Source organism: Schistocerca piceifrons, chromosome 7 (assembly GCF_021461385.2).
Source record: "Schistocerca piceifrons isolate TAMUIC-IGC-003096 chromosome 7, iqSchPice1.1, whole genome shotgun sequence".
Lineage (NCBI taxonomy): Eukaryota > Metazoa > Arthropoda > Insecta > Orthoptera > Acrididae > Schistocerca > Schistocerca piceifrons.
Genome location: NC_060144.1, coordinates 499,067,197 through 499,085,465, shown reverse-complemented (window position 1 = coordinate 499,085,465; position 18,269 = coordinate 499,067,197). Strand labels below are relative to the sequence as shown.

At 35.4% G+C, this 18,269-nt stretch overlaps 1 protein-coding gene across 1 annotated transcript in view; it reads left to right on the top strand.

Moving 5' to 3' along the window:
• Positions 1–18,269, top strand: part of LOC124804650 (eye-specific diacylglycerol kinase) — an 879,337-nt gene that overhangs the window by 750,545 nt on the left and 110,523 nt on the right. The window contains exons 13-15 of the mRNA XM_047264874.1: positions 1,876–2,028; positions 12,961–13,192; positions 13,984–14,226. Of these exons, the coding sequence (XP_047120830.1) occupies positions 1,876–2,028; positions 12,961–13,192; positions 13,984–14,226 (628 nt within the window). The remainder of the gene's footprint in view (positions 1–1,875; positions 2,029–12,960; positions 13,193–13,983; positions 14,227–18,269) is intronic.

Genomic DNA, 18,269 nt, shown 5'->3' with positions numbered 1-18,269 from the left:
AGGCGAATTCTTTCCATACCATGTCCGGATTCTTAAGTCGGATTGATCAGCTAGTAGTGGAAGCATGTAAACATGATCCTTTATGAAGCCCTAAAGGTAAAAATTGCATGATGTCAGATCTGGTGAATGTGGAGGCTATACAAAACAAGTTCTGTCACCTGGCACCTTGCGGCCAACCTGACGGTCAGGTACAACATTGTTTAACCAGTTGTGAACCGAGATATGGCAGTGAGGCGGTGCACCGTCTTGCTGCCAATAGTCTGTGGTTCAGCTTCTTCCAGTTGAGGAAAAAGTCATAATTCGAGTTTACTGAGATAAAAGGCCTATAAACTTTCTGCCAGGATATGGCTCAAAAAACGTTCAGTTCAGGGGAGTTTCATTGCAACTGTACCATCTCAAGGGATTTGCTGAATCCCCTCCACTTCCCCAAATGCACGCATTGCATGTGTTCACATTTCCCAAAGTTGGCACATAAACCTTAGTCTGTAAGCTCTAGAAATTGTAACAACTGCAAACGATAAGGGTGTAGTTATAAGTGTCTTCTTTAAAGGTCTCCACATGGACATCAGTGGAATTGCTAATTCACAACTGGCCTTCCAAAGTGATTTCTGGGGTCAACATATGAGACTCTCTCACTCTTTCAACGCCTTCTTTGTAATGGAAGACACAGGAAACAGAGCATGCACCTATGTGCAGCTATACAAACAAAATTTAGTTGCTCTTTCATTTGATGTATTACATATAATTGTATTTTGAATGTAATAAATGTTACAAAGCCTTAAAAACTTCGATATTTATTTTGGAAAACCTGGTGTATCAGAACAGTGTCTTCAATAAGTAAAAAATTTCTTCAATGCATTGGCAGGTAAGATCAGTAAGAATACAAAATTTAATACATTTAAAAGGGAACCTAAACATCAAATACTCCACAGCTTCTACAGCATTAATGAATATTAGGAGTGTTGTGAAAATTGGTAGCTTCTGCCTCATAATCTCTACAGGGCAATTTATAGTTATCAGAATATTTGTAGATAAAACTAAAGACCTTTTACTAATACACTCATGTTAATTAATGTGTGTAATAATGTGTCTTTTGTGGCATTATATGTGGACATTAAATTCTGTTTTCTTTTACATGCTTAGAGTATTGCATTCATTAGCACTCTGTCAAGATATGTCAATAATTTTTCAGCAATGTATATTTTGTGTCTGTATGAGCATACATAAAATTCTATTTTCTTACGTGTAGTTAAGTACAATATTGCATGAAATAAAGGAAAGGCAATCATTCGGATATAGCTGACTCATGTAGAATATTGTTTATTTTATTACAATAATAAACATGTTTTTATACGAAAGTTACCAGTCAGATGTAATATTACAACTTGTATGTGCCTATATTTTGTACATACGGTGACCTTAAAATTGTGCATTGGACAGTTCTGTACCAGTTGTAGCTGTTAGTAAGAAGACATTCATCTCGTGTACCACAAATACTTTAGAATTCAGATTTGATGTTCACTGCATATCACAAAAGCCATTTATCTATTTATTTATTTTTTTACCCAGTTTCTTGAGTTTTCCCTCCCTCCATACTTGCTTTTCTGCTCCTGATATCAGCAGGATTTTTGATTTAAATTAGTAGTAACACTTCCCACCATTTCTTTCTCCGCTCATCACTTGGCAACTAAAGATTCCAAAGTATTATACTCTTATTTCTTTTATCAGAACTGCTCAAGTAGTTTAAATTTCAGTGACAACAAACTAGATTGTTTTCTGCACTCTTATTAGATGTTTAATGTAAATTTTTGCCTCTTACTGTCTGTATAAACATTAATTTTGAATTTCATTAAAATATGTGATATTGATTTGCAGCAATCTCCTTGGGAGTGATAGAGGTGAATCCAGTCTCGGACTTGGAACAAGTCAGAAAAATGATTAACAGGCTGCAGGAAGATGCAACTAGCACCACTGAAAACAACAACCAGTTTGCGAACAAACTGTCACCGGACTGGTGCTTTGTTGATTGTAAGTATACACCTGTCCGTCTGCATTAAAAGTTTGTTTTCATTTTATTGTTTTGACTAGCTTTTAGAAGCTTGGTAAGGAAGTAAGGAAGGCATGAAAAAAGAAAAAGAAAGAGAGAAAGATTGCTTTCATCTTATAAAGATTGTGTTTAATGTTTGGAGGAGATTACTGGATTGTATGGAGTATGCAGTTTATTTGCTTACTTAATGTGGCACTTATTTATTGTTTGAACACAGACATTTACCTGCAAGAAGGAAGTGTGATGACTACTTTCGAACTTGAATTGGCTGTGTATTTTGAAACTTACCTAATAATAGTATAAAATATTGGTTACTGATTTTTGTGTTTACTTTGCCATTTGTTTCAATTATTGATACCTAAGAATATGACAGTTATACCTCTACAATGCAGGAAAGGATAGATTGCTCTTACTGTAAAGATGACACGTCAGGTTGCAGACAGGCACAATTAAAAGACACTCATTTTCAGCTTTTGGTCACAGCCTTCATCAGTAAAATACAAATGTACAAAATACAAATTGGTCAACGAATCAATAGTTAAGCTCAGTAATTCTAGATCAGAGGATTACTATGGTCTCTCAAATTATGTTATTAAATATATTAGAAATCAAATTGTAATGCCACCGACAAAAATAATCAACAAAATTTTAAATGAAGCTAATTATGCAGAATGTTTAAAAATATCTACGGTTAAACCAGTACACAAGAAAGGAGATCTCCAGATAACTATCAACCAATATCAATTAAAATGATATACTTATCTCCTCACAGTATGGTTTTGATAATAAAGATATTATCTGTGCAACACTGTTGGACCTCAGGAAAGCTTTTGATATAGACTCCCACAATATTCTCTTAAAAAAGCACTACCACTATGGAGTGACAGAAAATGCTAACGCAGTCATACTTGGACAGTGGAAAACAGTTAGTTAAGGTAAACAATCAAATGTCGGAATGTCTGCCAGTTGTAAAGGTTGTACCTTAAGGATCTATTCTTGGACCTTTCCTTTTCATTATTTATATGAAGGGTTTACCTGCAGTTGCACCATGTGATGCAGTACTATATGCTGATGACACAACATTCATCACGTGATACCAACCTTCAAAATGTCCAACACAGCATGGCAGTGGCAATGGAGAGATGTACTACTTGGTTTGAGTCAAATGTACTGCAGAAGAATGGTAATAAAACTGAAGCTGTTGTATTCAGTCTGAATGCTGAGTCATGATAACAAAACAGTAGAATTATTAGGATTTCCTATAGATCAAAAGCTTAGCTGAGATACCCACACAGGGAAGTTATGTGGCAAATTGGCACGGGTCATCTATCTACTGTACAAGCTGAGGAGAAGTGTCATTAAAGAACTTCTGTTATGTGCATATTTTTCATTCTTCCATTCCCAACTGAGTTATGGTATGCTATTATGGGGCAATTCTGTGGACTCAAAATTAGTGTTCAGTTGGCAAAAGAAAGCCATAAGGTGTGTAGCAGGACTTGGCCCGTATGAATCATGTCAAGATTATTTTAAGAAACTGAATATAATGACAGTGCCTGGCCTGTATATTTACAACTGCCTTGTCTTTGTTAAAGAGAATCTGAGTAAATTTGACTTAAGAAGGATGGTCATGACCATAAAATAAGAAGTGGACATACAATTAATATGCCATATGCTAGGCTTGCAAAGACACATAACAGATACAAATAGCTTGGTCCTATCTACTTCAAAAAATTACCTGAAAATGCCTGCACAGTGCCAGTAAATAAATTTAAAACTAATCTTTCAAGGTGGGTAAAAAGTAAAGTAATTTACTCTGCTCAAGAGTTTCTTGAGTGTGTCAAATGACAAACTTTCCATTAGAGAATGAACAATAAATTAACTGCTAACTATATATATATATGCCACACTGTGCAACTATTGTATTACTGTTGCATGCAACTATTGTTAATTATCTGTCTCATTATTTACTTGTCATTCAGTGAACTATATAGGGCATTTATCTTGTAACTGATCTATTAGGAAACTTTACGTTGTTACTGGCATTTGTTTAAATATGTATTGTATCATTCTTGGGTTATTCTATTGTAGTTAATGACATTTGTCCAAGTTTATATTATTATTATACTTATTATTGTGTTAACACTGGCTTGCATGTAAATATGTTCAGAGGTGGAATAAAACATTTGTATTTACATCAGTAAAAACCACACACACACACACACACACACACACACACACACACACACACACACACACACACACAAAACAACAACAACAACAAAAAGCACACTTCATCCACACACGGCCACCAGTTCCATCACTCGGGCTGGGCGGTAAGTAGCAGTCTTTCTTTTCCTACATTGTTGATATTCCTACCTGGAGTTACCATTGTTTGACAGTTCTACTTCTGGCTTCGTATATTTTACAGTTACTACTACCAATCAAAATTTGTTGACATCTAGCTCCAGTTTTATTGTTCCAACATGTTTTGTGGTGTAAACATCATCATCAGCCAATTATCACAATTCAGAAACATTTAAGTTTAACAAACAAAGATTTTTTTCGCAGTACTGGTGTCTAGGCATGTGCTGTATGATGCTGCTTTTATTAACCTTATGTCTCCTTTTGTGGTGTGCTGTTCTTCTTACATCAAGAGAGTGGATTGATTTTGGCACCACTGATGATGATACTGATGAATCTCAAAATATTTCCATTGTGTCACTGAGTTTAGTTGCTTCTGATATCTACTGCTTTCTTTACATCTTTGTGTAGCCCAACAGTGATCTGTCCACTCCTCTTTGAGCTACTCTGAGTTTTCCAACAATGGACTCATTTAATGTCCATGTCTCATAGCAATAAGTTATTACATCTAATATACATAGGTGAAAAAATGTTTCCTTCTGCCTGGCCATCATCTTAGACTTGAAATCTAAAGAATATCTTCCGTATACTTGCATCCTAATTTGACATGCTGAATAATTCGGTTTTAAGTCTCCTTTCAAGTTCATTCAGATATATTCTGTGACCCTTTGCAGGTGTGTGCTTCCAACACATAAAACACTGCTGCGAAAAGATACTGCAACACCGTAAAATAATTAATGTAGAGTAATGAAATTTTGGGAATATATTTGTGTAGGTAAAATATTTTAAGTGATTAACATTGCTAGATAACAGGTTAATGCAAGCAAGATAAACCATTGCAAGCATGAAATGCTGATACATTAATAACTGGTGTAACCATCAGAATGTTGAATGCAAGCATTTAAACATTGTGTTGTACAGGTGCTCGATGTCAGTTTGTGGGATAGAGTTCCATGCCTGCTGCACTTGGTCAGTTGGTACAGGAATGTTTAATGATGGTTGTTGATGACACTAGAGTTGTCCGACAATGTGCGATATGTGCTCGACTGGAGACAGATCTGGTAATGAAGCAGGCCAATGCAACTTGTTGACACTCTGTAGGGCATGTTGGATTACAACAGTGGTATGTGAGCAAATGTTGAAATGCACGCTACAGTGTGTCTGAAGTAACCAATTTATGAGAGTTCTTTGTTTCACTGTGGTGCCAACTGCTGCTCAAATTGCTGCTGCAGGTGCAGTATGAAGTGCCAGAGCCACACACTTAACACAGTGGTATTCCCTCTAGGTAGTCATGCAACATGGCCATCTGGAGATCGGTCTTCTTGCGACCATACATTCTTGTGACCACCGTTGCCAGCAATCGTGTACAGTGGCTATATTCCTGCCAAGTCTTTCTGCAGTACCACAGCAGGAACATCCAGCTTATCATAGCTCTAATACGTGACGTTTTTGAAACTGAGTGAGACATTGATAATGATGTCTTCGTTGCCTTAAAGGTATTCTTGACTGACATCAACCCACCATGTTCAGTCTCAAAGGTAGAGTGTTACAGTGTGTATTTAAAGTAAACCTAATTTGCACCCTCATAGTGGTGCTACTTGTGCAGTTCTTATGTGACTGGCATGAAATTTGAATAGACACATCTTTCAAATGTAGAAACACACCTATCAACTTTTATGTTACACAACTTGTTCTCGGTGTTGCAGCTTTTTTCTCATGAGTGTATATTTCCCTCCAGTGGTCATTCATGCATTATGATCTTGGTTTTGTATAGATCATTTTTAGTCCAACTTCAGAGCAGACTAACACCAGTTTTTTAACTAATATTTGAAGCTCTTGTATGCTATTTGCAAATAGAACAATATCATGAGCTAATCTCAAGTTATTTATTCCGTTTCCCAGAAAAATGGATTCCCTTTGTTTTCCAATTCGATTAGACACTGCTTTTTTTTAGGACTGCTGAAAACAGTTTTGCAGGTGAGGGTCACCTTGTTTTACTTCTTTTTCAGTGGGAATTGATTGGTTTCTTCAACAGAACTGACAGATGCTGTGGAGGTTGTATATATGTTGTATAAGATTTTAATATAACTGTAGCATTCCTTGTCCTGTTAGAGCCTCAGTTTATGATATGATACATATTTTGCATAACTTATAGCTCTCAAAATTAATATAAATTATAAAAAGTGTGGTATACGAGGAATTGTTTCAAGTTCCATTTTGAATATGTGATAGTTTTTCAATGTCTTATTTTTTGTATTGTGGTAGCTTATTATTGCGAACTCTTATTTCTAACTGGATAACTCCTTTTTAGGGTTTCATGCCTCAGTTTGTAAAAACAGAACCCTTATGGGATCACTTTGTTGTCCGTCTGTGTGTTCGACTGATATGAACCTCTTTTCCTCAGGACTGGGTAGGTGTATCAAGTTGAAATTTATGTCACATATTAAGGTCTATGGTTCCTAGGCAGTCTAAAATTTTTATGCTTCCAAGTAACTTCAATCAAAAGATAAGGCCATTTATGTCGCATATTTTGATACACGAAACCTCTCTCGTCAAAACCTCTAGGGTGCTTCCCACAGACATAGAGAAATGAAATTTGGCAAGAACCTAAGTTTCGTTGATTGTATCGCATAAAAATTATCTTTTGCCATTAGAACATATACATTGCATTAAACATTCACCAAAGAGTAATAGATGAACATTACTTAATGCAAACATAAAATGTAAGTTTTACTCATGCTGTAATAAGTAAATAAAAAAGGTCTTATTAAATCTTCTCCCTCAACGTATATGAACTGAAGTTCCTTGCTTGCTTCTTCTTGTATGTCTGGGCTAGACTGAGGAACTACTGTAGAAATTTTGGTACAGTCTTGGAATTAGTGGAACAAATATCTTGCTATTATCGACACCGGTAATAACCAAAAATCATTGAGATTCCCAATTTCCAGGATGGATGAACAATATATATACATAATTAAGTTACTATGGAATCCTCAGTGCGTAAGTCCTACTCACACTTGGCCAATTTGTCCATCTTTAACACCCTTTTTCTCTAGAACATTTTAGCACACCAATTCAAATTTATGTCACATACTAAGGTCGATGGTCTCTTGGTGGTATAAAAATTTAAGCTTCTAAACAGTGCAAGCAGAAGATAGAGCCATTTAGCTCACATATTTTGATAGTTGAAAAGTCACTCATCATAACATATAAGGTACTTCCCGTTGACCTAGAATCATGAAATTTGGCAAGAAGCAAGGTTTCATTGTAAAAGTAAGGGGGAAGATCCAAAATTGCTAATTTTTTATTACATCACACAAAAAATACATCTTTTGTAATTTGTTATCTGACTTCAGCTCAAAATTAAAACATTCTCAAAATTCATGAAATCAGTGGAACCTATATCTTGCCAGCATCAAAGTTGATAACGGGCAAAAATTGTTGCTATCTTTGATTTCCATAATTCATTTGAATAGAACTCTCAGTGTGTGTGTCGTACTCATATCTGGCCAATTGCATTATATTGTGAGTTATTGAGTCCTTGTGAAGGCTTTGCTTCTGTCTTGTGTCATGACTGTGACTTTCTGAGTTAGGAAATGTTTTTTGTTGGTGATTACAGATATAATCAGTGGGTGGATGTTCCAACTTTTGAGTGTCAATGTCCCAAAGGTCATAAATAAGTTCGTACAGGATGTTCAGTTTTGTAACTCCACAGATCAACCACACTTCTTGTTTTTGTAGTTTTAAAACTTCTTCCACGTTTGCAGTATTTCCCCAGAATATTGTACCATAAGAGGCCAGAGAATGGAAGTATGTGAAATATGACAACAACATTGTGTCTCGGTCAAGGTAGACTGAAATAGCTCATAGTGCAATGCTTGCTGCACTTAGTTTCTTGAGCGGGTGAGCAGTATGTTCATTCCATCTTAATTTATTTTTCATTCACACACCAACAAATCTTACATGTGAAGTGTCATTAATTTTCTGCACATTGATTTCTATTTCAAGAGCTTGTAGCTTGTTATTTACTGCATTAGATTTGTTGTAAAAGGTTTAGTGGTAGACTATTTTCTGTGAACCATTTGTATACTTGGTGTGTTATTGTATTACAATAAGGGAAATACCTGGATGAAAACATATGTAAAATAAGGGAAAGGCAACCACTTACGTAAGGGAACTGGTGTGTGGCATACAGAAACATGTAATAGAAAACAGTTAACACTAGCTTTCAAGCTCTTGCTCTTTTTGTGATAGGAGTACACACAAACACGATTGTGGTAATTACGAGACACACTGCCATGAGCATGTATGTCTAGGTGGTTGCATGTATGAATTCGTGTACTCTTACCAGCAAAAGAGCAAGGTCTCAAAAGTTAGCGTTAACGGTTTGTTAGCTGTTTCCTGTTTCTGTGTGCCACATGTCAGTCCTCTATAGGTAAGTGGTGTGTTACAGTTTCAGTTGTAATCTGCACTGAGGATTGCAGGCCCTTGATTAAGATACTTGTATTATCAGCAAGCATTACTATATTCGCCATGTTATTTACTGATGCCGGTAGATCATTAACGTATAACAATAATGAAAATTCCTGGGTGGAGTAATATGTAATTAAATTTTTTATCCATTGTCTTCATGGCAGACTTCTTTCGAAAGTTCTTGTTGGAACTACTTTTAAACATATTGGTGGATTCAGTGTTTATTATTGCAGCAAGCCTAACTTGAGTGTGTTCATGAAGTGTTTTTCTGTTGGTGAGTTTTATGATTGATGTTTGGCAGTTATGATCTGGTACAGCCTGTATTTTCCCATCATTATATATATGGGATACAGAATATCATTGTCCATAGCAGTCTTGCTGCAGCCATCTACCTTTGTTTGGAATAAGATAGTGGAGTGTAAGTGAAATCAAGACATTGATGTTTTTATATGTCTACAATTGCTATTGTTTGATACAAAGTCAATATTAAAAACTCCACTTACAGTCATCTTACTGTTACTCTAGTTTTATAAGTACTGTTACTTGCCGAGCATGTCACAGAAAAACCTAACCTAAAATGTTCGCTTGTAAAGTTAATCTGCCCAGTCAGGCAACCAAGGCTATTTTCAAGTACAAAAACACCTTAGAAAACTTGCAATGAGAAAAGCAGCACATTCACTTCAATAGAAATTGTCTAAAAAATAATGTAATTCCAAATTATTTCAAGATTGACTCAAAACAAACGCAAGAACCACAAAGAAAACCTTGGAAAGCATGCAAAAGCTGTGGGTGAAAAATGATTAGAAAGAACTTTATAGTATAAAACAGATGTTCAATATACAACTTTATAGTGCAGAATTACAGTTGAGAAAGATGCTTAGTAGACTAGAATAAGATTCTATTACTGAATTCATTAAATAAGACTGCTATCAGGTAGCAGCGAATTATAGGAATAGACCAACATTCAAACTTGACAAAAAGCTCCTCAAAATTTTCTAAGAAACATAAACATTCAACTGTATTAGAACACTTCAAAAAACAGCAGAATTTATGCAACATGTTAAAAACATAAAAGTTTCTTAAGGAGTCATACTTATGTCGTATGACGTATGAAACCTTATTCCTTTGTACCAATAGATCCCACACTACATATAATTAATGTCACCCTACAAAAGCACAAAAAATCCCTTCCACAAATGTTTCTGAAATAATGGGCCTGTCAGAATTCATACTGTGGTGCAACTATTTCAAATTCAACAATGGTCTCCACAAACAAACGGATGGCCTTGCAGTGAGCTCAGACCTTTCCGGATTGTTAGCTAGAATGCTTACAAGTGACTTAGAAGAAAAAGTTTTGAATGCCAATCACCACACTCTTAAAAAAACATCATTCACTGCTACAGATAGGTAGATCATACTGTCATTTTGATAAACGGCATAATGAACCAGCTATTCAACAACTCCCATAAAAATAAAATGCTCACAGCTGAACACCAAGCAGGTGACAATATAAATTTTTTAGATCTTACGATTAGACACCAACATGAAATTTATGTGAAGCCTACCACAACACCTACTACCATGCACAGCTCCAAAGCCCACAAGATGGGAGCATTATGGTATATGATCAACCGAGCAATCCAGCTACCACCCTCTGAAGTTAAATGTGAACAAGAAATTGGAATAATAAAACAAACAACTATTGCAAATGCCTATAACAGCTCCACTGTAGACACCTGAAAACACCCAATAGTGGCAAAGCAGTCACATCACAAAAAAACAAAAAGAAGATAGCGTCTTCCATACAATCCCATTTCTGGGTAGTATATATCAGATTGCCCATGTCTTCAAATGAAAAAGCATAAACATATCCTTTACCACCCACATCATGGTTGGGAAGAAGTTATCTCACAATAGCAACCCACAGAGTCCACTTACCCATACAGGTGTGTACAAAATTGAATGTTCGGGCTGTAACTTTCTAGACAGGCAAGACAAGCAGATCATTTGAGATTAGATTCAAAGAACACAAGGCACCACTAAAAAATAAAAAATACCATACATCAACAAAAGTCACCCACCTGCATGAAGCAAAACACCTTGTCAACAACACAAGTGTCCTTCATATCCAACATAAAGGTAAAAAACTAGATATCCTTGAAACACTCCAGATGTACAAACACCAAAGAAAACGTCCTGAATCCGTATTAAATGACAAAAATGACAACAATTACGATAGTGCCATCTCTGTTTTCACAATAACCTACTTACTAAATTCGAATTTGCAGTGTGTGTGCTCTCTCTCTCTCGCGCCGCGCGGCGCGCGCGAGCGCACACACACACACACACACACACACACACACACACACACACACACACACACACACACACACACATTCATATTTACCACAAAATAGTTAGTTATGTTACCGTGACATTCCCCAGGTCAACAAGGGAATACCGAGTGAGGTGGCGCAGTGGTTAGCACACTGGACTCGCATTTGGGAGGACGACGGTTCAATCCCGTCTCTGGCCATCCTGATTTAGGTTTTCCGTGATTTCCCTAAATCGTTTCAGGCAAATGCCGGGATGGTTCCTTTGAAAGGGCACGGCCGATTTCCTTCCCAATCCTTCCCTAACCCGAGCTTGCGCTCCGTCTCTAATGACCTCGTTGTCGACAGGACGTTAAACACTAACCACCACCACCACCACAAGGGAATGGCTCATATACAAATATACCATCACACCAACAGCTTGTACATCTGTCAGCTTTTGACTCTTTGTATATCACCTAACCGTGTAAATTGAATATATATTTGGATATTTTTAAAGCATAACCAGTGTATTGCTTCAACCTTCACTTAGTTATAACATGTCACAAATATTGTCTTGAGAAGCCCCTGCTCTGAAAAATTTCCTCTCCTCCAGTTACCAGTTACCAGTTACTCACCTCACCCATTATTTCTGAGTGTCTCTCTCTCTCTCTCTCTCTCTCTCTCTCTCTCTCTCTCTCTCTCTCTCTCTCTCTCTGTTTCCTGCCCCCCCCCCCTCCTCTCCCCTCTGCCCCCCCCCCTCCCCCCTCTGTCTCTGCTCCATCCTCTTAGCTATAATACGTAACATGTGTGAGTTTAATGACCCCACATCTATAGCATGTGCTAAACTTAGCTCTTTCTCACAATCCTTTCATCTTCTATCCCTGAATTCCAGCCAGAATTTTTATTTATGTGTAATTTTACCATTGTTGGCAACATAATTATTCTACTGAAGGGCTCCAACATATCACCTTATTGTGTAAATGAGCATGTAATTTAAGCTACAAAAACTTGACAAAAAAGGATTTATATACCACTTTATATTTAGTCCAACACATGTATTCATCAACTCAAACAAAGATCTCCACAATCCTTTAAAACTTATTCTGAAATCGTTGTGTTATTTTTCTATATATTCTTTTTACTTTGAGATAATGCTTCTGTTTGCTACCTGTTTCGTTGCTCCTAATAGTTTCCAGACACCATCATTGTTTACAAAGCATGACAGTTCACATGTAATGTATTATAACAGAGAAAGGAGCTTGTGACCACTGGAGATATTCTATTTTAGTTGTTTTATTTTAACATTTGGATATATGTGTAGTTTTTAGTCAAAAACCTCCCCAAAACCACGTTCTGAAATAGTGTGTTTGTTTTTCCACTAGACAGTGTCACAGGTTACCCCAGAGTCATAACACAACATCACGCTAACACATGTAACTCCACCTGATGATGGAGGTTTAAACCTTAAAAAAGCATTGTAGATATAAATAAACAATGACTGCTAACAGGAAATTTGTTGTTTCATTCAGTGTCAATAACATTCATGGTAGGGCCTAACCTAAAATGTTCACATTTGAAAATAAACATTGCAATATGTCCTTTTTTAAAGTTGGTGCTACAATAGTTATATACAATTTTGTAAAAAGATATTTCTTAGCTGCAGCAAACAAGTCTTAGTGATCTTGTAGGATTCATATTGAGTCATTGATTTTCCTTTTTATTAGACTGTTCAGCATCTTAAACTTCTGATGTTGACTGTTCCAGCCTGCACTGCAGAGAGGTTTTTCCGTGTGGACCGGGCACAGGAACATCTCCATTATGTTGTTGACATAGCAACAGAAAATCTTTATGTTCTTGATACTGAAAATGCAACAGTGCCTCCAACTCCAGAAGATGAAACAGTATTATCTTCACCCAATGCAAATGAACACAAACCAATAGCAAACAATGTCCTTAGAATAGAAGGGGCAGGAGGAGAAACCACACCAGAGTTGAGGTAAGTATATATCTTTGGGCTAGCAGATTAAAAGGAGGAAATGCACTGTTCTTAATATTTGCAAGTTGCATCATTTTAGAGAGATTGTTTAGAAATAAAATGATGAAGTAGAAATCACATTACTTAAATTTTACTTCTACTTTGGTAACCAATATAGATTAAAATATACTACTATACTCTTACTTGAATACTTTCACTAGTAGATGCTTGCGAATCTATTCTGTCTGGTCATGAAAGCCAATATGAATTCTTATGTCTTACTCACTCTGTAGATTTTGAAACTAATAAATCTTTAATTTAAACTCATTTCAGACCTAAACTAGTTTACATTAAAATAAATTTAACAAAAAATCCAAACATTTACCACATTATACTTGAGCAGGAACTTATGTGACAAATGAATTTGCTTTCCAAATTTTGTAAGTGAAGGTTTAATTCCAAATACTACTAGTGTTTTGCTTAATATTTCTATGTGAATATTACCAATGTGTGGCAAATATTTGGATTCTGTCCAGTACGTATTTTGACACAACTCTCTACTGACAAATTCTTTCACTATTCTCTTTCAATGAAAACGTAGTACTCTCTGTTATTCACTATATATTACAATATAAGATAGTAAAGAAAATATTGCACCAACCTATATTATAGTTACAATAAAAGTTCTACAGAAATAGAACAGCACTTTATAGATAACTTTAAGACTTACTATTGAGATGCACTTTGCCCTTCTCTTCTCTGCTTTCTTGTTTTTCTTGATGTAGTCCCCTTCCTATATTTACAATCAACAGTGATGGATCTCGGGAAGATGATGGAAAGTTCGAACGTTCATATGGAACTGGGGGCTCGCGTGATGATGATGAGTCGCCCAGTTGGAGAGGGCCTAGTGAAGAAATGCTTAATGAAGAGCTAGCAGGTGGAAGAGTACCTCGTTCACATTCAGATGACATCATTAGTAAGCAGAAAAAAACGAGCCCAGAAGAGAAATATAATATGAGTCTTTCGTCACCAGGGGGGAATGTTAATTATCTTAGGTACAGTATGTGCCACCCAACTTAATGGAACATGATAAGGGGGCACAGATATTTATGTGTGTACGTTCTTAGTTGATGGAAGAGCAGGCTGCAAGTTGTTGTTTTGCTGCTGCTGGTGGTGATGGCTTCTTTCTTGTTTTGTGTTATTGAGTATGCCACTGATTTTTTTGCTCATTAAATTCCAACATTTCTGAATGTGTAAGTAGGCTCAGAAACGTGTATACATAATTTATGCTCCTCATAGAAGTACTATTTGGTGTAGTACAAGATAAATATATTTCCAAATTTGGAAAAAGTTTGTGTGTTGGGCAGCTTCTTTAATTATAGTACTCCACTAATGTTGGAATTTGTGTATCAAATATGCTGCTTTGTATAAGCTTTTTGTAGCTTTTCTTGTAGCTTTCTAGTTACTGATGTTATTTATGTGTAAATGTTGAAAATTTTGTTGAGACTTGTAGTTATTTTACAGTTCATCTGCCAAGAATTACTGTGTGGAGTCAATAGCAGATGGTCTTATTCTTGCTGAGAGAAATAAAATTTTAAGTGTATAGTTGTTTTTAATAAGCTCATTGTTGCTTCAGGATCATTGTATTTAAATATGCTGAGAAGAGACTATTGTAAAATCTTTTGTAACGAAAGTTATTGTCTAATAATATGGACGAATTGAAGCTGATCTTGACTGTGTGTAAACTAAAGTTGTTGTTGATAAGTTAATGAAGAAGGTAGACAAGGAATCTGTAGGATAACACTTTGCAGCTGTGATATGTATGTAATACTTGCCAAGGACGATATGTTGTGAGTATAAATCAGCTTCTGTACTTCTTTTAGGCTGGTATGAAGTTCAAAAATTGTGTGGCATTCAAATGGTCCACATAGAGAGTAATTGCAAACTATTTTACACCTTTTTTGATGGAAATGCTAGTGAAATTTGATATGGGGAAGAAATAGTTTTGATCACAGTTACAGTTCTGAGGAATTAATAGAATCTAAACTAAAAAATCATTCAGACCAGTAAGGACCACACTGTTTATGCTGGAAATAAATATTGCAGCCATCATGTTGTATATCTTAAGATTTATTAATGTATTATCAGTATTAGTATGGCATTCAAACAATGATCCTGAAGTGGGTATGTAAATTATGTATGTTGTGCTTGCCAGCTTGTGTAAAATGTCTTGTTTTCTGAGAACCAGACCCATTACTGACAGTAGGGCACATTATCTTGTCTTCTGGCAGTAATTAGGTGTGTGTGCCAGCCTGAAGCTGTCAATATTATTGTTATTTATTTACTTTTAATAAAAATATGCAAATTACTTAATTTTTTAATTGATATGTAACCAATGCATGTATTTATATTTTTAAATCAATTGAAGTGTAACTATTACAGAATGACAATGATCTCCCATTATCTGTAAATACACTGATTATTGCAATATATGCATATGGTGTCATTTAAGCAGATAATATCATTGAAATAGACATATCTTAGTAAAGGTTTTTCACCATTCTGAATAAGGATAAAAAATAGACACTTATGAATTATATGGGAAAATTAATAGCCTGCCATAAACAATACTTTGTAGAAATATTAACATTGCTAGGAATCCATGGGCCACCCATCTGTTTATTTTATCTTCTTTCTGATAAGCTGTTTATTTATTTTTGAACTGCACAGTTTGGCTAACTATATGTAATATAAAAACAGCAAGTATATTTGTTGTTGCTGGATATGTTATGTTGATGTGGATGACGTAAATAATGCTTATTATTCTGATTAAATAACTTCTTGGATTTTCCATAGTAATTTACTTTTAATTATGCCAGTTACTAACTTTTCATGTTTGTTTTAATCACATTAGCAGGACTAGGCCACAGTAAGTAAACAAATTGTGATGTATGTTATCTTCTGAAAAAATAATGAAGATAACATAGATCATAGTGAATGTAAACCCTGATTACAAACTTTTAAAGTAAGTCTCAATCCAAAATTTGGTATCTAAATTTTCATGTTCAGTTAACTTACAGCCATCATCTCAGTACATCCTCTGCGCATACTTGCAGGTGATATCACAGCAATGATAAGTTAATGTTAGATGATATTCATAGATAAGACATTCAAAGTTTCTACCCATGATTCACTAACACATTGTACGCAGATGATTCTTATCAATTTATGGGCAATAATGTACCAGTAGTGGAACTGACTGATAAAGAGATTCAAAAGGGATATTAGAAAGTTTTGTGGTTCTTCAAAGTATCACCTCTTTTAACTCGGACTTTTTAATTTTTCACTCAAACTGGTTAAGCAAGAAAGTCTTTTGTTATTTTTGCAATATTGATGTAAGAGTTCTGAAATAAATTGCTCATTTTACATTACCATAAATTTCTTTCTCTGAAAGTTTAATATTTCCTCGAGTTTTCAAATAAAATGCAAACATATTTTGCAAAATGCAGCTTGTATGTACAAATTAAAAAATGAACCCCAACTTCAGATCTTTTAACCATTACATCAATAGGTAATAGATTGAATGAGGCAAAGTAGCTTGACATTGACAATGACAAACATGATGACAACAGTGATGAAATGTAGTTACTGCATTACTCAAAGTTTCTGTCATTTATCTGATGCCCCTACAAATAAAAGATGTTGCGATAATAGGTATTTAACAATAATTGAGCACACATACAAAAATCTTCTGGCAGGAGTATTTCTCTCTGTAAGCACTGTGATAACTTCATGTTCTGCATTATCTTCTATACATTAGCCACTAGTTACATAGGAATCGTAAACTAAGTGTTGGGATCAGTTTCAGTATTACTGCCACAATAATTTATTCCTTTCCAATCAGCAGTTGATATTCATGTCTTATGACACCAGCAATTACCTGAGATACAGTAGTAATGTTCTTCCTGTTGTACCACTTGACATTCTATGAATCACTCTGTATATCCTGTATTTTAGTCCAACATCTCTCACACCTTATTCCAGCCAAGTGTGTCATTTTTATTGTACTCTTGATGTCAAAAAATATACTTCATTGTCTTTCAATTTACTGCCCAATGACAGTTGTTTCTCCAAGAAAAGGCTTTTTCTATAGTAGTGCACAAAGTATAAAACAGTGACAGTGGTAGTGTATTTTATTCTATCCTTTTTATAACTGAAAGGAGAAAGTTTTCTTTTCACCAAAAATGTAACATATCTTACGTAGTTCAGCCTTACTAACTTTTGCATGTTTTTGGTTCACAGTATATATATAATTCCTCAGAATGCTCAGCACTTCATCTTATTCATTTTGTGTGGTATACTTTGCCAAAAATCCACTTTTGTTAAAGTTGAACTTCATTACTTTAATTCAGTTTTAGGTGAACAGTATATCATATTGACTAACTGTTACCATTAGTGGGTTGTTTGGCTGAAGGTTATTGGGGTTGCTGCTTTTCTTCCTAGAGTTACTACATATATTTTGAATTTAATTATTTTTTCCTGAGAAGCTTCATTGTTCAGCATCACAGGAGGAAGATGGGGGGGGGGGGGGGTACATAAGTTTTTACACATACTGTGGATATTCAGAAATGGGTATGAAAAAAATGTATGACGGAATACTCTGTGAAATAACTAAATCATGTAATATAGTGCGGGTGGTTCTGTACAATTTCATATAGCTTTGATATGACATGGCAGTGTATTAAGATCTGGGATGACCAACCACACTGTGTGCAATTTCATTGTCTATGTCAGTGTGGAGGGATGAAACTGTGATTCCATGAACAGAGATGAGATCTTATTAGTCTGGGAACCAGCAAAGACAGTGAAGAACTACACTTTCTTGTATAGATTATTCCTACCTTACAATGTGTATGGTGTTTTGCTCAGTTGTCTTGAAAGATGGTGATGGGGCTTGGGAGGAAATTATATGTACGTGCTCAGCTCAATGTTTGTTCCTCTATGAATATGCATGTGAAACATTCATGTAAATGTGTTGCTTCCATTGACACACACCAATGTGATTACTGTATTTGTCTCTTGTCTGTATCTACCACTC